At 38.0% G+C, this 22,106-nt stretch overlaps 1 protein-coding gene across 1 annotated transcript in view; it reads left to right on the top strand.

Moving 5' to 3' along the window:
- RIMS1 (regulating synaptic membrane exocytosis 1) overlaps window positions 1-22,106 on the top strand; it is a 594,395-nt gene that overhangs the window by 420,648 nt on the left and 151,641 nt on the right. Inside the window, exons 11-22 of the mRNA XM_052651478.1 lie at window positions 128-174; window positions 2,784-2,896; window positions 6,508-6,638; window positions 7,204-7,375; window positions 7,493-7,646; window positions 8,785-8,856; window positions 12,302-12,458; window positions 13,432-13,557; window positions 15,200-15,262; window positions 18,856-18,933; window positions 19,544-19,636; window positions 20,090-20,179. Coding sequence (XP_052507438.1) covers window positions 128-174; window positions 2,784-2,896; window positions 6,508-6,638; window positions 7,204-7,375; window positions 7,493-7,646; window positions 8,785-8,856; window positions 12,302-12,458; window positions 13,432-13,557; window positions 15,200-15,262; window positions 18,856-18,933; window positions 19,544-19,636; window positions 20,090-20,179 — 1,296 coding nt within the window. The remainder of the gene's footprint in view (window positions 1-127; window positions 175-2,783; window positions 2,897-6,507; window positions 6,639-7,203; window positions 7,376-7,492; window positions 7,647-8,784; window positions 8,857-12,301; window positions 12,459-13,431; window positions 13,558-15,199; window positions 15,263-18,855; window positions 18,934-19,543; window positions 19,637-20,089; window positions 20,180-22,106) is intronic.

Here is a 22,106-nt window from a genome sequence, read left to right as displayed (position 1 = left end):
AATGGTAACTCTTGTCCATTTCCACACCGAAAGGATTTTTGACACCACTGAGATAAAGTGTGGTTATGATTGCCTCAGGCAGGGTGGTTTAGCTAATGGGATTTTCACCATGCCCTGTTTTTTTTAGTGACATTCCAAGGATTCCTGAGAGCTCCCATCCACCACTGGAGTCCAGTGAGTATAAAATTTAAGATCTTTTTCAGTTATTTGATATAAATGAGTTGTCAACCATGGGAAATCCAAAGAAGATCTGCTTTTTTTTCCTCTTTCTATTCTTTGTGTATGGGGGGATGTGAAGTGAAAGTGAAGTTGCTCAGTCATGTCCGACTCTTTGCGACCCCATGGACCGTAGCCCACCAGGCTCCTCCATTCATGGGATTTTCCAGTCAAGAGTACTGGAGTGGGTTGCCGTTTCCTTCTCCAGGGGATCTTCCCGACTCAGGGATTGAACCCTGGTCTCCTGCATTGTAGGCAGACACTTTACCATCTGAACCACCAGGGGGATGTGAATATGTCTATCAAAAGTTCAAAAGTTGTAGTAGATATATGTGGCTATTTAAATTTAATAGTTAAATTTAATAAAAGATTAAGTTTTTTTACTCTTTAGAAAAAAAAGTTCAAAAGTCTTTCTTGGCAGTAGCCGTCTGCATCTTAGCATTTAGGATGCACAGAGCAAAAGTAATAAAACAGTAACAGTTCTATTTGTCTATTTGTTGGTGTTTAGTTTCTAAGTTATGTCTGACTCTTTTGTGACCCTATGTATTATAGTCCTCTAGGCTCTTCTGTCCAGGAGATTTCTCAGTTTTCTCTGTATTTCACAGAACACTAGAGTGGATTGCCATGCCCTTCTCCGGGGGATCTTCCAGACCCAGAGATCTGAACCAAGTCTCCTGCTTAGCAGGCAGGGAAGAGGAAATGGCAACCCTCTCTAATATTCTTGCCTGGGAAATCCCATGGGCAGAAGAGACTGTCAGGCTACAGTTAATGGGGTCACAAAGAGTTGAACATGACTTAGCAACTAAACACAACAATTCTATTTGCCTTACATAAACATGTGTTTTGATGCTGGTTTATTCGGTTTCATTGGAAACTGACTTCATGGCATGAGCAGTCTAGTGAAGGAAACAGGCACAGAAGCAAATAATTTTAATTCAATGTAACAGTGTGGAATATGACCGTGAAAGTGATGGGTGGGGCAGAGGGAGATTTCAGTGCAAATAGAGGGGTTGAGGCTAGATGGTTAAGTTACCTGCTGCTGCTGCTGCTAAGTCGCTTCAGTTGTGTCTGACTGTGTGACCCCAGAGACGCCAGCCCACTAGGCTCCCCCGTCCCTGGGATTCTCCAGGCAAGAACATTGGAGTGGGTTGCCATTTCCTTCTCCAAGTTATCTACATGGACATGAAAGGGACTCCAGATGAAAGATGATAATGTGGGTAATGAAGTTTTCAAGGACAGTGTGGAAGTGACTTAAATATTTACTTTGCAATGTATTGGCGTTAAGTTGATAATACTAGGGCTTTATCACCAAGTGTTATTATGTAACCTAGCTTATTGGAACAGTGATTTTAGGAGAAAACAAGTGATAGTTATAAGAAGGAAATTTATGGGTGGGATGAACAAGGAAGTAGGAATCAGGTGAGTTAATCAAATGTATAGCATCATGTTCCACATTCCTGCTAGACATGAACCCACGGTTGGTTTTGAGTTTTCTAATATGAAGAGAGAAATTGGACCAACTGGATAATTTACAATGTTGCTGTTGTGTGTGGTTTTTTTTTTTTTTAAGTGTGTAATATTAGAAAGGTACTGTTAGAAGCAACAATGTCTGAGAACTAAGAAGAAAATTATCCTAAGAATATTCATCAAGGAGACACAGTTAACAAAGAATTTTATAGCACTGTATCTTATATTTAAGTCTTTGGAAGGTGCAAAATGACACTGTGATTTAATTTAACCGTATTGATAATTTGCATATGGAAAAAAGTGTGGATGACGTACTCTTGGGAAAAAGTTCATACATACTGTTTTCTCAGTAAAGCTAAGTTTTGATGGCTATGGGTTCAAGGTTATACTTGCTGGGGATATAGCATTCTGCAGACGCTCATCCTGCTGGTTGTGGACACTTTATCAGTGACCCAGGAAAAATGGACTTTCATTTGAAAGGGGGGAGAAGACCCTCACTGCAGTGCTGTGTGGGAAGCCACCGTCCCTCCTCCACAGGTGAATCACTAGACAGCATCCTCAGACAGTCAGGAGACAGATCTGTAAGATCACAACCAAAAGAGGTGGAACTCTTATTTTAAAAGAGTGATGAATACTGTTTCAGCTTAGATGCAGCTCATAAATTATATGATTGGTGCATTCATTTTAATTTCAGTGAGGGCAGTTCATCATAGATGATCCTAAGATAATTAACATAATGGGTACCGTCTTTCTTATCATTAAAGCATGAAGCCTTTAACTATGGGTAAGGCTGTACAAGAACCTACATTGGACAATACCCTCTAGAAACTTAGAAAGTCAGTGCTAACAGAGTGAAGCAAACAAATCCAATATGTGTTTATATCACTTTAAATTCCCTTAAAATAGACAATCCAAGAACACATGAGAATAACTTTCTACGACCTCCCCACTGAAAGTGGTTTCTGCTCTTATGGGTGGCACTGAATTCTGATTGTATACCAATAGCATATGCACTTAACATTTCATGAAAAATATGTATTCTTCACATATAGGTTATAATTATGTTGTTAAAAAGTACTTAATTTTCCCCCTCATTTTAGGTTCTAGTTCCTTTGAGTCTCAGAAGATGGAAAGGCCTTCCATTTCTGTAATTTCTCCCACAAGCCCTGGAGCTCTCAAAGATGCCCCACAAGTATTACCAGGACAACTTTCTGTATGTATTTGCAGTGCCTGTTGCTGACCATTAGAGTCAGCTCCCTGCTCTGCTTCTGTCTTTAAAGTGTGTGGCTTTCCTTGAAGCCTGTGACATAGTCAGAATCATTTCACGGCATCATCTACCTCATCAACTTTTCATTCACTTATTAGATTGTTCCTTTACCCACATATGTATTTGAACATATCTATGGAGTGCCTACAATGTGCCAGATGTGCTGAACATTAAGTGATAACTTAAGAAAATAAACTATCAATTACTTTTGTGTGTGTTGGATGAAAGTTTCTAAGGTAAGTAGTTGGTTAGATATAATAAACGCAGAAAGTCGTGTTCTGTTTACTTAACAACCTCATTGTCCTGGATCTTGGAAAACTTAAAGTTAACATATTTTTTAACTTCTTAAGACATTTGACAAAACTCTCCATTACTGATCTTAGTGTGAAAAAGCTACAGTTTTCTTCACTATTGTCTTATATGTGATCTGGGAAGAGCTGAAGTCAAGAAGCTGTGGCTAATACAGGATGTTTGTGTTAATAGCTAATAGAAAATCCTGCTTCACACAGTTCTATAGTAGCTGGTCTTCTGCTATGTCGGAAATGTGTGGATCTCTATAGTCTATTTTTTGCTGTTCTCCTCTTAGTTTTAAGTAAATAAAAAAGGTAGCTGTAAAATTGTTGCTGTTTTTAAAACCTTACCTGGTTTTAGCTTATGTTTTTAGTAGGTTAGATCTCTGCCTAGTCTCTGTGCCACTGTTCAGGATGTGTGAGTATCTCTCATACACACCACCTTCATTTTAGGAGGGATAAAAATCCTTCTCAGATTTATGAAAAACACATCTCTGGAATTAACTGAGAACAGAGATATGGATTGGTACAGATCTGGGTTTGAATTCTTAATCTGTCTCTTACCTTACTGCTGCTGCTGCTGCTAAGTTGCTTCAGTCGTGTCCGACTCTGTGCAACTCCATAGACAGCTCACTGGACTCCCCCGTCCCTGGGATTCTCCAGGCAAGAACACTGGAGTGGGTTGCCATTTCCTTCTCCAATGCGTGAAAGTGAAAAGCGAAAGTAAAGTCGCTCAGTCGTGTCCAACTCTTAGCGACCCCATGGACCAAAGCCTACCAGGCTCCTCCATCCATGGGATTTTCCAGGCAAGAGTACTGGAGTGGGGTGCCATTGCCTTCTCCTTACTACTCCCTTGTTAAATTAGCCTATTTTGTTACAATGACTCTTAAATATATTACAATAAGTACCTATTAAACAACTTATCCTAATAGTTCTTATTTAACCATAAACCCAAAGCTAACTTCTAAATTTAAAAAAAAAAAGAAGAATTAAAGTTAACATTGTCTCCTGCCAGTACAGATACTGCCCTGACTTTATCCACAGTTTGCCAGTAATGTTTCAGTTTGCTCTTTTCCTGGTTTTCTTTATTCATGCTATCATGAATCTTAGTTAATAGAAATATCACTCGGTCTTAATTGGTTTGAAGGAATCATATATGCAGGCTACCTTCCTTTTCGCTTTCCTCCTCTCATGAAAATTAACCTGTAATAGGTTAGTTGAAAATTAAATGAGGAATGCAGCAGTACCTGGTATAAAGATGCCTAAAGTAGATGTGTTTCCTGACCTCTTCCAAGTTATCTCAGTATACTGTTTTTAGCATCAGACATTTTGTTTCAGCCACAAGTGGCGCTGCAGAATGCCTTTAGCCATGCTATAATCATTCAGTTCAGTTCAGTCGCTCAGGCATGTCCGACTCTTTGCGACCCCATGAATCGCAGCACGCCAGGCCTCCCTGTCCATCACCAACTCCCGGAGTTCACTCAGACCCACGTACATCAAGTCAGTGATACCATCCAGCCATCTCATCCTCTGTCGTCCCCTTCTCCTCCTGCCCTCAATCCCTCCCAGCATCAGAGTCTTTTCCAATGAGTCAACTCTTCGCATGAGGTGGCCAAAGTACTGGAGTTTCAGCTTTTGCATCATTCCTTCTAAAGAAATCCCAGCGCTGATCTCCTTCAGAATGGACTGGTTGGATCTCCTTGCAGTCCAAGGGACTCTCAAGAGTCTTCTCCAGCACCACAGTTCAAAAGCATCAATTCTTCAGTGCTCAGCTTTCTTCCCAGTCCAGCTCTTACATCCATACATGACCACTGGAAAATCCATAGCCTTGACTAGACGGACCTTTGTTGGAAAAGTAATGTCTCTGCTTTTCAATACACTATCTAGGTTGGTCATAACTTTTCTTCCAAGGAATAAGCATCTTTTAATTTAATGGCTGCAATCACCATCTGCAGTGATTTTGGAGCCCAAAAAAATAAAGTCTGACACTGTTTCCACTGTTTCCCCATCTATTTCCAGCGAAGTGATGGGACCAGATGCCATGATCTTCATTGTCTGAATGTTGAGCTTTAAGCCAACTTTTTCACTCTCCACTTTCACTTTCATCAAGAGGCTTTTGAGTTCCTCTTCACTTTCTGCCATAAGGGTGGTGTCATCTGCATATCTGAGGTTATTGGTATTTCTCCTGGCAATCTTGATTCCAGCCTGTCCTTCTTCCAGTCCAGCGTTTCTCATGATGTACTCTGCCTCTAAGTTAAATAAGCATGGTGACAATATACAGCCTTGACATACTCCTTTCCCTATTTGGAACCAGTCTGTTGTTCCATGTCCAGTTCTAACTGTTGCTTCCTGACCTGCATACAGATTTCTCAAGAGGCAGGTCAGGTGGTCTGGTATTCCCATTGCTTTCAGAATTTTCCACAGTTTATTGTGATCCACACAGTCAAAGGCTTTGGCATAGTCAATAAAGCAGAAATAGATGTTTTTTTTCTAGAACTCTCTTGCTTTGTCCATGATCCAGCGGATGTTTGCAATTTGATCTCTGGTTTCTGCCTTTTCTAAAACCAGCTTGAACATCAGGAATTTCACGGTTCATGTATTGCTAAAGCCTGGCTTGGAGAATTTTGAGCATTACTTTACTAGCATGTGAGATGAGTGCAATTGTGTGGTAGTTTGAGCATTCTTTGGCATTGCCTTTCTTTGGGAGTGGAATGAAAACTGGCCTTTTCCAGTCCTGTGACCACTGCTGAGTTTTCCAAATTTGCTGGCATATTGAGTGCAACACTTTCACAGCATCATCTTTCAAAATTTGAAATAGCTCCACTGGAATTCCATCACCTCCACTAGCTTTGTTCGTAGTGATGCTTTCTAAGGCCCACTTGACTTCACTTCCAGGATGTCTGGTTCTAGGTGAGTGATCACACACTGAACAGTTGCATTGAGCATTTAAAAACAAGAGTAATCATTTCAATATTCCCCTCTTCCCTTATTATTGTTTCTAAAATTTTTGCCATTATTTTTATTAAATCACACGGCATAAGAGTATATATTAACACTGCAGGCCTGCCTATTGTAAGTCATGTTTAAAATGTGTGAAGAGGAAAGTCAAGTTCTAAAGTGGTTATGTGCTCATGTTGGTATTCTTTGCTGAAAATTCAGTTGTATTTTGCAACTTGAAATGTCCTTCAAAAATAATATAACATTTTTTTGAAATGTTAATTCCTTGTGATTTTTATAAATGGTAATCTTTGTGTCCCTTGCACTTAGGTTAAGCTGTGGTATGACAAGGTGGGCCACCAACTGATTGTCAATGTTCTGCAAGCCACAGACCTACCCCCTAGAGTAGATGGGCGTCCCAGGAATCCCTATGTAAAAATGTATTTTCTTCCAGATAGAAGGTATGACATTTTTTTAATATGCAAAAATCTTTATTTATGGAAAAAGTAGAATTTCTTCTCCTGGGATATAGTTTCATTTAGTTTTTGAAGTTTTATTGAGGTATAATTGATATACCAAAATTTCCACATGCTTAATTATTTATATTTTGTTGAGTTTGCACATATTTGTACACCTTGATATAATCTTAAAATATAATAGGTAATTCTCTGTGGGGGGATAAGCTACATATTGCCCATAAAAAATTCCCTCAAGCCTTATATTTCTTTAAAATAACCTGTCAATTTAAACTTTTTTCCTTACCTTGTTTCTACATCTATTGGTCTTTGATAGCTACATCATTTAGCCTGTACCCTTGTGTGTGTGTGTCTATAATCGTAACAACTGCTTCTATCATAGTTAAAACTAGAATTGTATTAAACTCAACTGTCTTTTCAGACTTTTATATAACAGGTATAAATTACAAATGGTAAAAATATTCCAAGATCAGTATTGCATGGAGCTACAGTAGGTGGCAGCATATACTTGCGTTTGCTTTTTCATTTATAAAGCATACTTACCTTTCAGTGATAAAAGTAAAAGGAGAACCAAAACAGTAAAGAAAGTCCTCGAACCAAAGTGGAATCAGACTTTTGTCTATTCGCACGTGCATCGTAGAGACTTTAGAGAACGGATGTTGGAAATAACCGTGTGGGACCAGCCCAGGGTGCAGGAAGAGGAGAGTGAGTTCCTTGGAGAGGTGAGTGATCAAGACCCGAGTGAGATGCTTCGTGCAGCTTCTTCAGCGTGCGTTATAGTGGCTGCTTCCTTATGCTTTGTGAAAAGCTTTGATCTAACCCGAGGGCTGTCCTTTCAGATCCTCATAGAGTTGGAAACAGCGCTTCTAGACGATGAGCCACATTGGTATAAACTTCAGACTCATGACGAATCTTCACTACCTCTGCCTCAGCCATCACCCTTCATGCCGCGGCGACACCCGCACAGTGAAAGCGCCAGCAAGAAGCTGCAAAGTAGGTGGACGCTCTGCTCAGTGGCCAGGAGCAGTTGTGATCTTAGGTCTGAGTTCCATACTGACGTTCAGGGTATTTTTTCAAATGTTCATTAGAGATTATTGAAAAATTAGTCATCTATATAAAGAAGCCTGGCAAGACCATTTTCTCCATTTTCCCAGTGCAAGTAATACATACAATATAGTAGAGCCATTCCAGAGGCGAAAGTTTATAACCTGTGAATTATAATCCTTTGTGCTGATGGAGTTGTTCATTGGCTGACTGATGGGGCAGTTATTGCCTTAATTGATGGGCTGCTGTGTAGAATATCTCAATAACCATATAATTCCTGGATATTTTAGTATTATTTGTAAGAAACATTTTCTCAAAAACATTGTAAAATCTGTTTTCTTTTATTCATCTGATGATTGGAGGGAAAAAAAGTACTTTTTCTGCATTTATTTATTAATTTTTGAATTATGACTAAATCTCTTATTGGACAAATGAAACTTAGAAGCCTCATTTTGGTAACCTGGAATCAATGTTCAAATAATAGTTCAAATGTTCATATAATTAAACATGTCATATTTGTGCTTCTCCAGTGAATTATTTCCTCAGGTTAAATCTTTAATGCAGTGTAATGGCTAATTTTGAAGGCTAAGCATAAATATTTATAAAGGGACCTGATGTCCTTTCAATGACGTGAGTTCCGCGGAGTCCCAGCCAAGAAAGGTCTCTCTGAACCTTTCCACTCAGCCCCATCCTGCCTGCACTGTGCAAGAGGGTGTATAAGTGGGTAGAAAACGGTATGCACTTTGCTATAGACCTTAATTAAAGAATAATTTGCAAAGTCAAAATACTGTTCTATGAAATCTTCTTTCTTATGTGTGTCTTCAGCGATTATAAGGATGCTGAGAACATGGTGTCCTTGGAGAACAAGTACTTGAAAATCAACTTGCACATGAACTTCGCAGAATCTATATGTACAAGAAAATCACTTTTTTGCACCCTGAGACATTGAAGTCATTATACTTCACTCACTAAAAATAAAGTGTTTAGTAGTAATGTAATTAGCATTTAAAGAGAAAACTGACCATGCCCTCCACATTTCCTGACCCGAGCAGACGCAGAGGTATCTCTTTGCCTTCCTGTCGTGCAGGGTCCCAGCGAATCAGTGACAGTGACATGTCAGACTATGAGGTTGATGATGCGATTGGAGTGGTCCCTCCAGGTGCGTGGGGGGAGCGTGGCGGCGTCACGGTGCTTCTGTGCTTGCTGTCCTGTGGGTTTCCTGACTTCCCTGGGTCCCACGCTACAGATCTATAGCACAGAGAAGTCTGAATGATATTATTCCATGGTGACTTGTGTTCCAAATTATTGAGAAAGCGTGAAATGGACTAGTAACTATTCGTTAACATCCCCCTTAAATTAAATTAGATAGGTTCTCCTTTAGAAGCATGGCTCGTGAGGTTAAAACTGTCAACTCAAAATGTTCTGAGCAGAAGTGAAAATATGAATTCTGAAAAGATATAGTTAATTTTTAAATAAAAATCCCAGTCTCCTATGTTTTATATTGTATCTCTGTGATTTTCCTTCCTGTGTTTCTGGAAATAATGTAGCCGTCCATGGAATATACCGAGAAATGTGCATGGCAGGGTTTAAATTGCATGTGGCATGGCTTAACTTCAATGCTTTTGTGATGTGCTGATTATACGTAGAATGATTTTACCTAGAATGTGTATGTATGTTTTACAAAAAGGAAGTGCTTTAGAAAAGTCTACTATTTAAGTCAGTGTCTTTTGTTACTGTATAAATTAGGAAAATCTTTGTGATACTTTGCAGTTCACATCTGTTTCTCACCTGACTCTAGTCAGAAAGTGAGCAAAACCAATTAGTGAAGATTTATTTTCTTGGCACTAACCCTGTTCCTTTTATTTGCTAATGAAAAATAGGGAGATATTCAAATGAGAAAAAAAATTAAGAGAACATGTTAGGATATTAAGAACATTTTCTTAGGATGATCTTGACATATGCCCCCTTAATTTGCATAATTCCTCAGACAGGTATGCACCTAATTTGAAGGCAACGATTTTGGTAAATGCCAATAGACAGATGCCACACTAGTGACTGAGCTTACAATTTAAAGATTTTTTACGACTTCATTAAAACTGGGAGAATATTATGGAGAGTTCCCTTAAATTAGGCTTCATTTGCTCCCTGTAATTCAGAGAAGATATAGTCTTTGATTGCTGCATGAAGTGACAGATACCCTTAATAACAATAAATCTGGCTCTGTGCATATCTGTATACTTAGATTACCCCTTGATATCAGACCATCAGCGAGGGTTTTAAATAATAGTGGATAATTGTGGATTACAGTTCATGTTTTGCTTTCTGAGTTTGTTGGTTTCTTAAAGAATCAGAATAATTAGACACACTCACTCTACATGGAAAGTTCCACACAAAATTCAATAGAATATTTTTTATGAAATTGAAAGGGGGAAGGTAGTTGTAAATGGTACCCCTTAGCATATTTAATAGAAATCAGATGATTCCTGATAGGAATGGGGTCTTGTTATCAAATCTTTCTAACAAAAAATTTTTCCTGCTAATTACCTTAATGCTGTGATTTCCAACTTATCTAAATAGAATGTACTTCTCCGGGTGGTTCTCATATTTTATTCACCTAAAACTTCATACTTTTATGATGAGGCAGAATAGCCAATGAAGGGCTAATATAATAAATATTACATGTATATTTAGTTGATCTCTTTCTAGGCTTGATATTACAATTTCCTGAACAAGGAAACTCTACGTGAAATTAAAAATAATACACGAATTGCTTTTCTTTTTGTTATAAAATGAAAGAATATGAAATTATAAACTAATAGCACTTATGTTTATAATTATTTGGTTGTTTACTGATGTTTTTGTGGTTGTTTAGTCACTAAGTCATATCCAACTCTTTTGTGACCTTATGGACTGTAGCCTGCCAGGCTCCTATGTCCATGGGATTCTCCAGGCAAGAGTACTGGAGTGGGTTACCATTTCCTTTTCCAGGGGGTCTTCCCGACTCAGGGATCAAACCTGAGTCTCCTGCATGGACAGGCAGTTTCTTTACCACTGTACCAGTATGTAATTATTACTTTTTTGCATGAATACTAAATGAAAATGATTTTGCATCACTACTGTTTACATTTCAAACATTCCCGCCATTCCCTATCTCCAAAATAAGAACACCAAAAGCTACCAAGTTTACTGTTGTTTTCACAATATAGTGCTTCTGGACTTTTTAATGTAAACAAACATTCTTAATTTACAAATTTTCAGAGTAATGGTACAAATTTAGCTTTCTCCTTGGAATGGAAAACTTGCTTGGAAGTTATTTATTTTTTTTTTTTCCTTTCAAGTGCATCTTGTAGCACCAGCTGCTAGATGTTTTTAGAGAGTGACAAAATGGCTGAATTTCTTTGGTGTCAGTATTGTCAAACCAGCCTTTATGAAATATCTAAAGACCTTCCTTATATGCTAAGCGAGGTCAAAAGATTATACAATCATAACAGATACACTGTTGGGGAATTTTAGTCTGCCTTTAAAAATGATGTCACATGGCCTTTAAAAATGATGTGGGAGTTATCACGTAAATAGATGAGCATTAGTCAGGCTGATGAGCATTAGTTAATTTTATGTTAAATTTAATGTTTTCATAGGTTGTGTACATTTTATGTAGTTGTAAATATAGTTATTTTTCCTTTGGCCACATAATTTTTACTTTTCTTACAACAATAGTGACAATGACCCTTGTGAAAAATACTTAACCTGTTACTGTGTAATTGAGATTGCTGTTTAACTAAATCAGAGATCATAAAAACCTTTTTGTTTCATGGGAGCATGACTGTTAAAATTTATTTTTAACTTGAACTATTAACTTAATTAGTTTAATAGCACATTTGTGGAATAGTTTCATGTCTGGGGTAGATTTGATTATTATTTCTTTAGGAGGTTTAATTTGTTCTGTATTATTTCCATAGTCATCTCCACCAGTACCATATTTTCATTTGAAAATTGCCATATTATCTGTGGTTCACAAAATTCACAATCAGTATTTGTAATAGTGAAGACCTGCTACTCTTCTTTGATCATTAAAATTGGTATGATACTGAATTTATTTTCTTATTATTGAAGCCATCTGAAACCCAAATAACATGTATTGCCATTTAGATGAAAAAAATCACAATTTAAAACACAATTTAAAAAGGCACCACCAATTTAAAACACAGTTTAAAAAGGCACCACATTTCTAAGCATTGACTGTATATGAATAACAGTTCACTGGCAAATCCTTGATTTGTATTGCTGAAAAAAAATCACCAATTCTTTGCTTAAATTAAGCCGGTATCCCAACTCATCATGATTTTGAGGCATCATCTGTCATATTCATGTCAGTATCTCCATGGTAACCTTTGAGTTGAGCCAAACTCTGCTTGCTCCTCATGCATGTGTATGTTACACTCCATACGTGTACTTAGTAGTTTTGAAGATAAGCCTGATAATACTGATTGCATGGCACTTACCTCCATAGGTCAGTGGCTGCTTTGGGTATAATTTGACGTCGCCACGTTAGCATGGACATTATAGAAGAATATTGACTTGTTCTTCGTGTGTACTCTCACCAGTAGGTTATAGGTCTAGCACTCGAGAAAGCAAACCTTCAACATTAACCGTGCCAGAGCAGCAGAGAACAACTCATCACCGCTCACGGTCGGTGTCTCCTCATCGCGGCGATGATCAGGGGAGGCCACGGTCACGTTTACCAAATGTGCCATTACAGAGGTAGGCTTTGAGAAGGGCTTTGCATCCTTGACGGGACTTTATTTACATTATGTGCATGCGTGCTCAGCCCTGTCTGACTCGTTGAGGCCCCATGGACTGTAGCCCGCCAGGCTCCTCTGCCCATGGGATTTCCCAGGCCAGAAGGTTGAAGTGAGTTGCCATTTCCTCCTGCAGGGGATCTTCCTGACCTAGGAATTCGAACCTGTATTTCCTGCACGTCCTACATTGGCAGGCAGATTCTTTACCAGTGAACCGCCGGGGAAGCGCTGACAGCGCATTTTTGTTATAATAACGTGCAAACTGCTAGGACACTCTAAGGGCAATGAAAGAACGGTTTGGTCAGTTATTTTTCAGAACCCTGGGTAGGCAAAATGCCATCTTATTCATGACCCAACCTGTGCAACATTCTGTTCTCCAATCTCAACACATCTCCCAGGGCGTGCAAGAAGTTAATGTCACAAGCACAGTTTTTGAATCACTGTCTTGTATTCTCTTTGCTTTTTTTGTTTGTTTGTTTTTCTCTCCTGTTGGGAGAAATTGTAGCATAATAAATTAGCTTGGGCAGAGAAGTGGCAGAGAAAACAAGGTTAAAAGGCAGAATGTAGTTTTAAGAAATTTGGTGCTGTCTCTTTGAAGCACTGTAAATGTTTGGAAAAGCATATAAACCATAAAGAATGTCCTTCTGTACTTCACCTGACCCTGAAATGCAGTCCTGAAATTCTATTTAAGTATGCAGATGAAAACTGTGGTCCTTTTTTGATAGTAGTTCAAAAGGAGATTGGGGAAATACAGCACAGGCCAAGCAACAACAGACAATAAATACCTTTAAAACAGGCGTTTGGGGATATGGCCAGAGGTTTACAAGCCATGTCAGTTGTTTGCCAATTACTATCAGTTCTTTCCTGTCAGTCTGTCAGATTGCTTGGGGAAAATGTTACCTTTTGATACATAAAATTTTTTGTAATCATTTTAGGAGTTTAGATGAAATTCATCCAACAAGAAGATCACGTTCTCCAACCAGACACCGTGATGCCTCCCGAAGCCCGATTGATCAGAGAATCAGAGAAGTGGACAGTCAGTGTTTATCAGAACAAGACAGGTATTTTTCACATTATGATCTCAACATGATACATTTTCTTTGCCGTGTTTTCATATATGATAGATGTCTTAGCAGAGCACAAAAGACAGTAAAAGAATTCCATCTTTCAAAACTGAACTTCTCCCAGGGAATGACTTTTGAGATATTCTAATAGAAATGCACCTTTAGGAAATATTTGACTAATAGTATATTGTCATACAATGTGCACTATTTTACACAATCAGAATTTATATTTAGCCAGTTTTAAATATAGTTTTTTGTTGACTTACATAACCTAAATTACAGAAGAGAGACTATATAAGCTACTTTTAAATATTTTATTTTTTTGTGTATTTCAGTCTTAGGAATATTATTTGTATAATTGCAAAATTATGTTTTTTCTGTAATAAAAAAGTGCAGGTCATCTGATAGACTGTTACTTTCACAGTATCTGTGAGAACTTCAATAGCAATATTTTTTAGTACACCTGCTTTTCATAAAATGTAGTAACCTAAAATGTCTAACGTACAAAATGTTGAAATGGACTCTTTCTTCTATGGATGTGTACGTAAACTTAGTTCTGCATTTATTTATGAACAAGGTACTTCCTGTTACAGTTACTGAAAATCAGCGTTCTGGTTCCATTGTTCCACATTCCACAGACCTGCTCCTCTGGCCAACCCTCTTCGTGTAGGATATGCTTGCCCACTAGCTCAGGGTTTGATTTAGTTGTTAGAGTCCCCAGCTGGTTGGATAGTGTCTTCTGGCTTTTTGAAGTGGAGCGGTTTTTAGGGAGGGTTAGGAAGGGAGAGTGGTACTCGGTGGCCAGTTTTTTGCCAAATAATCAAGGACACAGAACTCACAGATAGCCTTTTAGCTCTGTAATGGTCACCCTGCCGTAGAGGGAGTGGGGCCAAGACCTTCAGGATGGGGTGATGGAACTTACTGGGACTTAACACTGCTCTCCAGAGTAGGGTTCCAGGCTACTCAGGGTGGAGTGACGTCAGTTGAGGCTCCCTTTGTTGACAGTCACCAGGGCCACCGTGAATTTATGTGAAGGAGGGGATAAAAAAGGACTTTTAGACCAGGGCATTCAATAGAGTGAAAGAATTTGAGTGTAGAAAAAGTATCAATTTTAAGATAAACATTCCTAATCAAGCATGTTCCTAGTCAGAAAATGAGCAACAGAAAATGAGACGTTGCATTTTAGTAGCTGTAAGAGCCGAGAAATCCATCATGCTTTGAGTTGCTAAAAAGAAATGAAAGGATCTAGAGGTCCCATTAGAAGCAGAAAAGCCAGAGTTATAGGGCTTTTAAAAGCTATTAAAATAACCAAATGTCTAGAATTGGAAATAGATTTCTGTGTCTTACATGGGAAGGGATCCATTTAAGTTTTTTCTTGATACTCTATAAAATCACTTTGAAATAGAATAGCAAATCAGCAACAGCTAGGACTTTGACCATAATGTTTGCACTTTATTGTTTAAATTTTTAAAAATACTGTCATGTTTATTTTTGTTTGAACTCTCAAGCAAATATGCTAGTGCAGACAATCTGGTTTCTTCCCTTTTCCTGTTGTCATCGGCATACCATTGGCAAAACCCATGTCATCTAATGCCTCATGACCTATCTGTTTCACTCACCACCCATCCTGTCTGTGCAGTGAGCTTCTCATGCTTCCCAGAGCAAAACGAGGACGAAGTGCAGAATGCCTACACACCACCAGGTAACTACAGGAATTTGGTGAAGTAACTGTGTGTGATGACTCTTTCCATTCGACTCTGCTTCCATCTCCCCTCAGCGGTATGATTACAAATACGTAAAATTAATTTACCCAGTATTCAATTGGTTTTGTCTTATATGGAGGTTGTGGAAAAGGTTCCAACATATTTGAATTCTAATCCAGGCAGACTGCTTTTCTGTTTGCACATTCAAAATCCAGAGGCTAATGAGCCTTTCTGCAGAACTGTTTACACATTCCCAAAACCAAGGAACCGATTTCTGCAATTAAAATTCTATAACCTCGCTCTGAGGGGTCCCCAGGCCTGCCACATACACCCATCAAGTCACAAAAGTCTGATCTGCGTGGCAGTGTTGCTGTTTACATCATTGTAAGTTAGCTTTGTTTTAGCCTTTTTTTTTTTTAAATTTTTGTCTGTTTCATATTCTATTGTTGTTTTCTTCGTTTGATTTTAATAAAATCTTGACCGTTTTCATTTTTAATCGCTGAGCTTCAGTTCCTATCTTGGTAAAGATTGAAGATATTTGACATGTAAACTTCCAAGCCCTCCAGTCCTTCATGCCCTCACCAGTGCAGAAGTGCTCCACTGCAAACGTTCTCCTGAAAGCGCATGAGAGTATGAAGGCTTTTTAAAGATGAGACCAAAGGGGGCATAATACCCTCCTCGAAATTGGAACCTAGAGCTTTATTATCATCTTATTACACCGCTTAGATCTCATATCCCAGATAAACCATCTTACAGATTACTTACAGGATAATCGGTGTGTATTTATTGTCAGTATGGAGTTAATAGAAGGGAAAGAAGTAGTAATTCAGTAAAGCAAACAAACCAACACGCAGATAAACTCAAATATTGTGGCCAGTGAAGAGTAGGTAGGAAAGAGGACGAGAGAGCTGCACTGGAAATCCTGCCAGCGCATGTGCAGGTTTATTGTGTCTTTGAAGACACGGGCTTCTGCTGAGCTTGTGAACATGGTCACTACCATGACCACGGTAAGCACATGTGCTTACCACAAGTAAGTGCTTAATACAAATGAGCCCTAACGTTTCACACGCACAAAACTTGCCTCAAAATAAAAACAGCTTTGTGTGCAGTGCCACAGGGAAAAGTGAGGAATGTCAGTCCTGCTTCCAAATTGGATAAATAATGTAAAATCATAACTATAATAAAAATCATCTCAGGTTCTTTATAATGCTGAAGTCTCCAGCTTTAGTATTAGTTGTCTTGAGAAACAGTTTAATAGGAATGATTTCTTTACCGATTCAGAAAGTTTTCTCATATTCCTGTTGACATGACTCCAACCATAAAACAAAAACAAAATACGGCCTTCATGTTTATTAGGCACCAAAGTGTGGGTATTTTTAACACTCTTACACCAATAATATACATAGAATTACTAAATATGTTGCTTTTCTTTCCCTTATATTTCATTTCTCAAGGTAAAATATCATAATATGCACAATAAAATAAAGTAGTAGTTTCATCATTTTGTAAAATTTCATCTTCAAGATACAGCCTGTCATATTCACATAGAACTTTTAAGAATAAAACCTGTGGGTTTACTACTTTTCAGTAAACAAGGAAAATAACATTCACTGACTAGGAAGAACTGTGCTAATTAATTAATGTATTTTTTCTTACCATCCTGACAAAGTTGTATCAAATTAATATTATTATCTTCATTTCCCAGTTGAGGGAAGAGGATAAGAAAGTTTTGTTTGATATGTAACTTATCAAGGATTCAAAATCAGCTCTATTTGAAGTTTTCCACTAAACTAGTTTGTTGTTTTTTTTTTTTTTCCCAAAAAAATTTGACAAGGAAGGTAGTCTTAATGGCTCAGACGGTAAAGCATCTGCCTGCAAGGCAGGAGACCCGGGTTCAATTCCTGGGTCAGGAAGAGCGCCTGGAGAAGAAAATGGCAATCCACTCCAGCACTCTTGCCTGGAAAATCCCATGGACAGAGGGGCCTGATAGGCTACAGTCCATGAGGTCGCAAAGAGTTGGACACGACTGAGCGACTTCACTTCACTTAGTCTTGCACAAAGTTCAACCAGTTTAAGAGTTTGCAAGTCAAACGTATTTTGAAAAGTTTGCAAATTAAAATCAGTGCCTAGATTTTATATGCAAAGCATACCAAAGTTGTGTGCTACAGATATCTGTCCCATATCGTTTAATTCATCCCCTCCTATTATTGTCATATTAAATAATCTTTTCATAGAGCATGTCCTGAGAAAGTCACGTGGTACAGAAAATGCTGTGGCTTCCTACTGTGTCCTAGATCCTTTGTACCTGTTATTTGATTTAATGCTCACAGACAGCGTCCCCATTAAAGATTATTTCTCCCGTGATACAGATGTAGAAAAAGGCTGGATGATTTGACTTGAATCACCCAGGTTCACAGTCAATAAATGGCAAAGTCAGCGTGGACCTTCATTCTGTAAACTGTGTGCTATTTTTCATTGTTTCCATTCTCTTCTGACCCCAATTAGAGTGTACTCCTCCCCAAATCATTTTTGAACCAACTGCTTAGAAAAGTTATATGGCAACCTATTTTGTAAAATATTTGCCTTAGGTTTAGAGTTGAGAAGAAGATTCTACTGTTTGTGAGATAGACTTAATCGTTTGCTTCAGTTTAAGTGTTCTTGATTGGTGCTTGAAGGTGGTACTTTAATACATTTTACACCAATGTTTTAAGAGATTTCCTGATTCAGCCATTAGCATAAACATGAATAAACTGGGAAGGGGGGTGTTTGGTATTTCATATGTCCTAAGCAAATGTTTAATCCATTATCAATTTATCAAACTTTAATGTAAGCCAAATGGACAATAGATTTTCATAATTGATAGTTAAATTTGTAGAAATATCATTAAATTTAAATTATAAAAAATTAATCGACTGGTACTCGTTTGTCCTATAGACAGCCACAACCCCATTGGGCCTTGTTTCTGCCATTTTTTCTGCCAAATCAGAATTACTATTCTGATTGCAGCTAATATCCATCTCACCCAGTTTCCAGTGATTGTTACCTGTTGCTGGGTTTGTATCCAAAAGCTGATAAGTGGAAAGGACTTGCCCCTGCTATAGTCATCTCCTAATCTTCCCTGCCTTACTGCCTGGTCAGTACCATGACCAGCCTTTTCCCTGAAATACTAGTTAGCATTTTCCTTTTTATTAGAATATTAACTTTTAGTCATATTAATTCCCAAGTTTCATGAATTATTTTGTTAGTGCTTTTAACTATGAGTTGTTATTTCCAAAGAAGTAGGTATAATATTAAATCAGGAGTTAAATAGTAAGTTTCATGCCTGTTACTAGATAGAGTATAGGTTTCAGATCTTTTTCAAATTAAGGCTTTTGAACTATAATTTAGAATATCTTAATTATGCACACAGATGTCTGTAATTCCATACTTAATAGTTCTGTTCCTACCTTCAAATAATCAAGGTGGTCCTTCTGAGAAAAACGAAAGATTCATCTTTTTAGTTTTCTAGGCCTCTTACTTATTTCATATTCTAATAAAACTCACTTCATATATATTTTTCTGTTTCCTGCGTGTCTCCATTGCCACGTTCCAGACATCTTGTTAGGCACTATAAAACATTACCGCCTAAGATGCCCTTATTAGAGACCTGTTCTCACTGGGATATTTACAGGTAAGAGTCCTAACAGTGAGTCTCAGTTATAAACTAATCCCTAATCCCCAGCCTACTAAAAATAGCAAATTTATATTCTAATAAAACACTAGCATTTCCTCTTAAAATTAATTATCTACAGAGAAACACTAATGATTTCTAAAAATAACTTTAAGGGAGGGAAGGGGGAGGGTAAACTTGGAGACTGGGACTGAGAAATAAAACACTATATATAAACACTTCTGTCTTTTAAAATAGATAACTAATAAGGACCTACTGTGTAGCACAGGGAAATCTGCTCAGTACTCTCAATACTTAATACGTATATGGGAAAAGAACCTCATAAAGAATGAATATACATATATATATATATATAAAACTGATTCACTTTGCTGTACAGCAGAGACTAACTCAACAGTGTAGAAAGACTAATAAAAAGCAATTGAAAATAAAAATAAGATCATTTTAATTATAAAACTTATGCTAGAATACTTCTCTAAATGAAATCTACATCTACTCAAATGTCAGATTTCTAGTCATTGTCATCTTTTTTTTTTTGCTGTATTACTTGATTTTAATTATGAGAATTAATTTATTTTATTTTATTTCTGGATAATTTTACTTTGTGGAGCTCAATTCTGCCTGCACGTACCAAAACCAAAACCCTTCACCATGAATGCTTTCACTCAAGAGCACTGAGGTTTACTGATGAGATTCTGGTTGGGTAAGGACGTTTGGACGTCATACCTTCCACCTCCCCTGTCTAGTGTTTGATCCAGAGTAGCTGAGTTGTAAAAATTTCCTCCTCTGCTGTCCTTCATTTTGTTTTGGTGTGGCATCTGTCCTTGGTAACGGAGTGTTAGGCATTTTCGTTTCAGTGCTTTCTGTATCCAGTTTTTTCATGAGTAAGTGTGACTTAGTCTTATTTATTTATTTATTTTCAGTCTGAGACCCTTTTAAAAATTATGCAAAGCAATTCTAGCATAATATTTGTTTAGTGTCACTTTCTAAACAAAATTGTGCATGGCCATCCTGTCGGCGCTCAGCCCCGACGAACGCGGCGCAGCGATCGTGCGCTCTGTGTGCAGGGGCGGCCTGGATGGGCTCCTCTCTAACCGGTCTTCCTCTCTGTTTTCTGTCTCCCTCCTCCACCCTGGACGCAATGCACTGGCACTAGTGACCTGCAGCCCTCCCTTGACAGGGCGAGGAGTGCTAGTACCAACTGCTTGAGACCAGACGCTAGTTTGCATTCACCAGAACGAGAAAGGTATACAGTAAGGACTTTCTTAATCTCCTATGATTTTCCCCATCACTATGTTTCGTGTCACGGAGCTTCACAGGTTGTTCATCCATGTTCATCTGCCGCCTGTCTGCCTCTCCCCCCACTCCCGTCCAAGTCCATGCAGAGATATATGTGTACGTGTGGGAGCCCGAGGGCACACATACACGTATTTCCGCGCGTGTCGTTGCGAATGGCGTGATGTGATTTGTAACTGCTTCTGGCTGCTGCTTTTCCCTTTTGTTGCCTTTCTGTGGTTTTCTTTGCGTCTCTCAGGGAGCCTTCAGTACGCTGATATGGTTACGGGGAAAGGGAGTTATTTGAAGGGGAAAATCACGTAGTAGATCTGCTGATAAATAGTTCTTGTAGGTTCAACAACAATTTTCTATAAACTCAAAAACAAGAATCTTATTTAGATAGAGTACTTCCTTTGTGCTTCCACATTCACTCTTTTAAATCAACTTTCTCTTTGATATAGAGAAGGTTGTTATTAAATTATGTTTTGACAACAAAATGTGGTATGCTTATCATAGATTTCCTGATGCCTTACAAAAATAAATGCACATTATATACACACATACATAATTTTGCTTAACGCTTTTAATTGATCAATTAATAAGTCTGATTTTCATTTAAAGGTATTCAGTGATCGCATGTTAACCTGTCTCCTATGTGAGCAGCTAATTTTCTGGTAGAATTTTCTTTTCCAGTAAACTTGGTCATATTTGATAGTGTTTGTTATAAATGTTATCTCTCTTCAATTAGAAGTGATTCACTGGAGATAAGATACTACCTCATCACAAATCCTGAATAAAAGTGTTTCATTGTGTTAATGTAACCCACTTTTCCTCTTCTTTTGAGGCTATTTAAAGCTTTGCTTTAGCAATCTTTATAGTCTGATTCTATTCATTTGTTTATGAAACATTTATTTCTAGAATTGAATAATAGGTTCAGGTAGACATATTCATTTTCAGTGTCTTCATAAGATTATTCTAAAAAAATCTGCTTTTGAATTTTGTATTATTTTGTATTGGCAAAATTTATGTTAGAAAACAATGGAATCTAACTTACATTTTGTATTTTTTTTACATTTGTAAGAGAAATTTTAGTTGAAATGACTATGGGCTCTTCTAAAAGCACAATTGAAATTGCTTCACTGTTCGCATTTGTTTTATATTACCCTTCCTCAAACAGTTACATGAATAGCAAGAAAAATATTTTATATTATTTACATATTATTATTTCCTTATATGTTTTGCTGCTACTGCTGCTACTAAGTCGCTTCAGTCGTGTCCGACTCTGTGCGACCCCATAGACAGCAGCCCACCAGGCTCCCCCATCCCTAGGATTCTCCAGGCAAGAACACTGGAGTGGGTTGCCATTTCCTTCTCCAATGCAGGAAAGTGAGAGTGAAGTCGCTCAGGCATGTCCAACTCCTAGCGACCCCATGGACTGCAGCCCACCAGGCTCCTCCGCCCATGGGATTTTCCAGGCAAGAGTACTGGAGTGGGGTGCCATTCCCCTCTCCTTATATGTTTTGAGTTGGTGTTAAATCAAGGGTAGAATGAGTCAGTGGAACCGCTGATGACAAAACACCACCCGGACATCTTAAATATCATCTGTATTAGTTCTAATAGAAGTACAATTTGAGTCACAAGCATAATTTAAAATTTTCTGCTTGCCATCTTAAAGATGTGAAATTACTTTCATACTTTGCTATGTATGTGAACTGTTATCATTTTAACATATAATCAATTAAAAACTGCTAGTGAGATATTCTGCTTTCCTTTTTTCACAGTGCTCTGTGACCACTGCATTGGACTGCGACAGGTTATTCTTTTGTTGAATCCTGTCTAGCACATGTTCTCTTGTTGCTCTGAAGCTATAGAATTCACAAACCCATATGCTGCTGAAT

Source organism: Budorcas taxicolor, chromosome 14 (assembly GCF_023091745.1).
Source record: "Budorcas taxicolor isolate Tak-1 chromosome 14, Takin1.1, whole genome shotgun sequence".
NCBI lineage: Eukaryota > Metazoa > Chordata > Mammalia > Artiodactyla > Bovidae > Budorcas > Budorcas taxicolor.
Note: the sequence above shows the minus strand (reverse complement) of the source record. Positions and strands in the feature narration are given on the sequence as shown.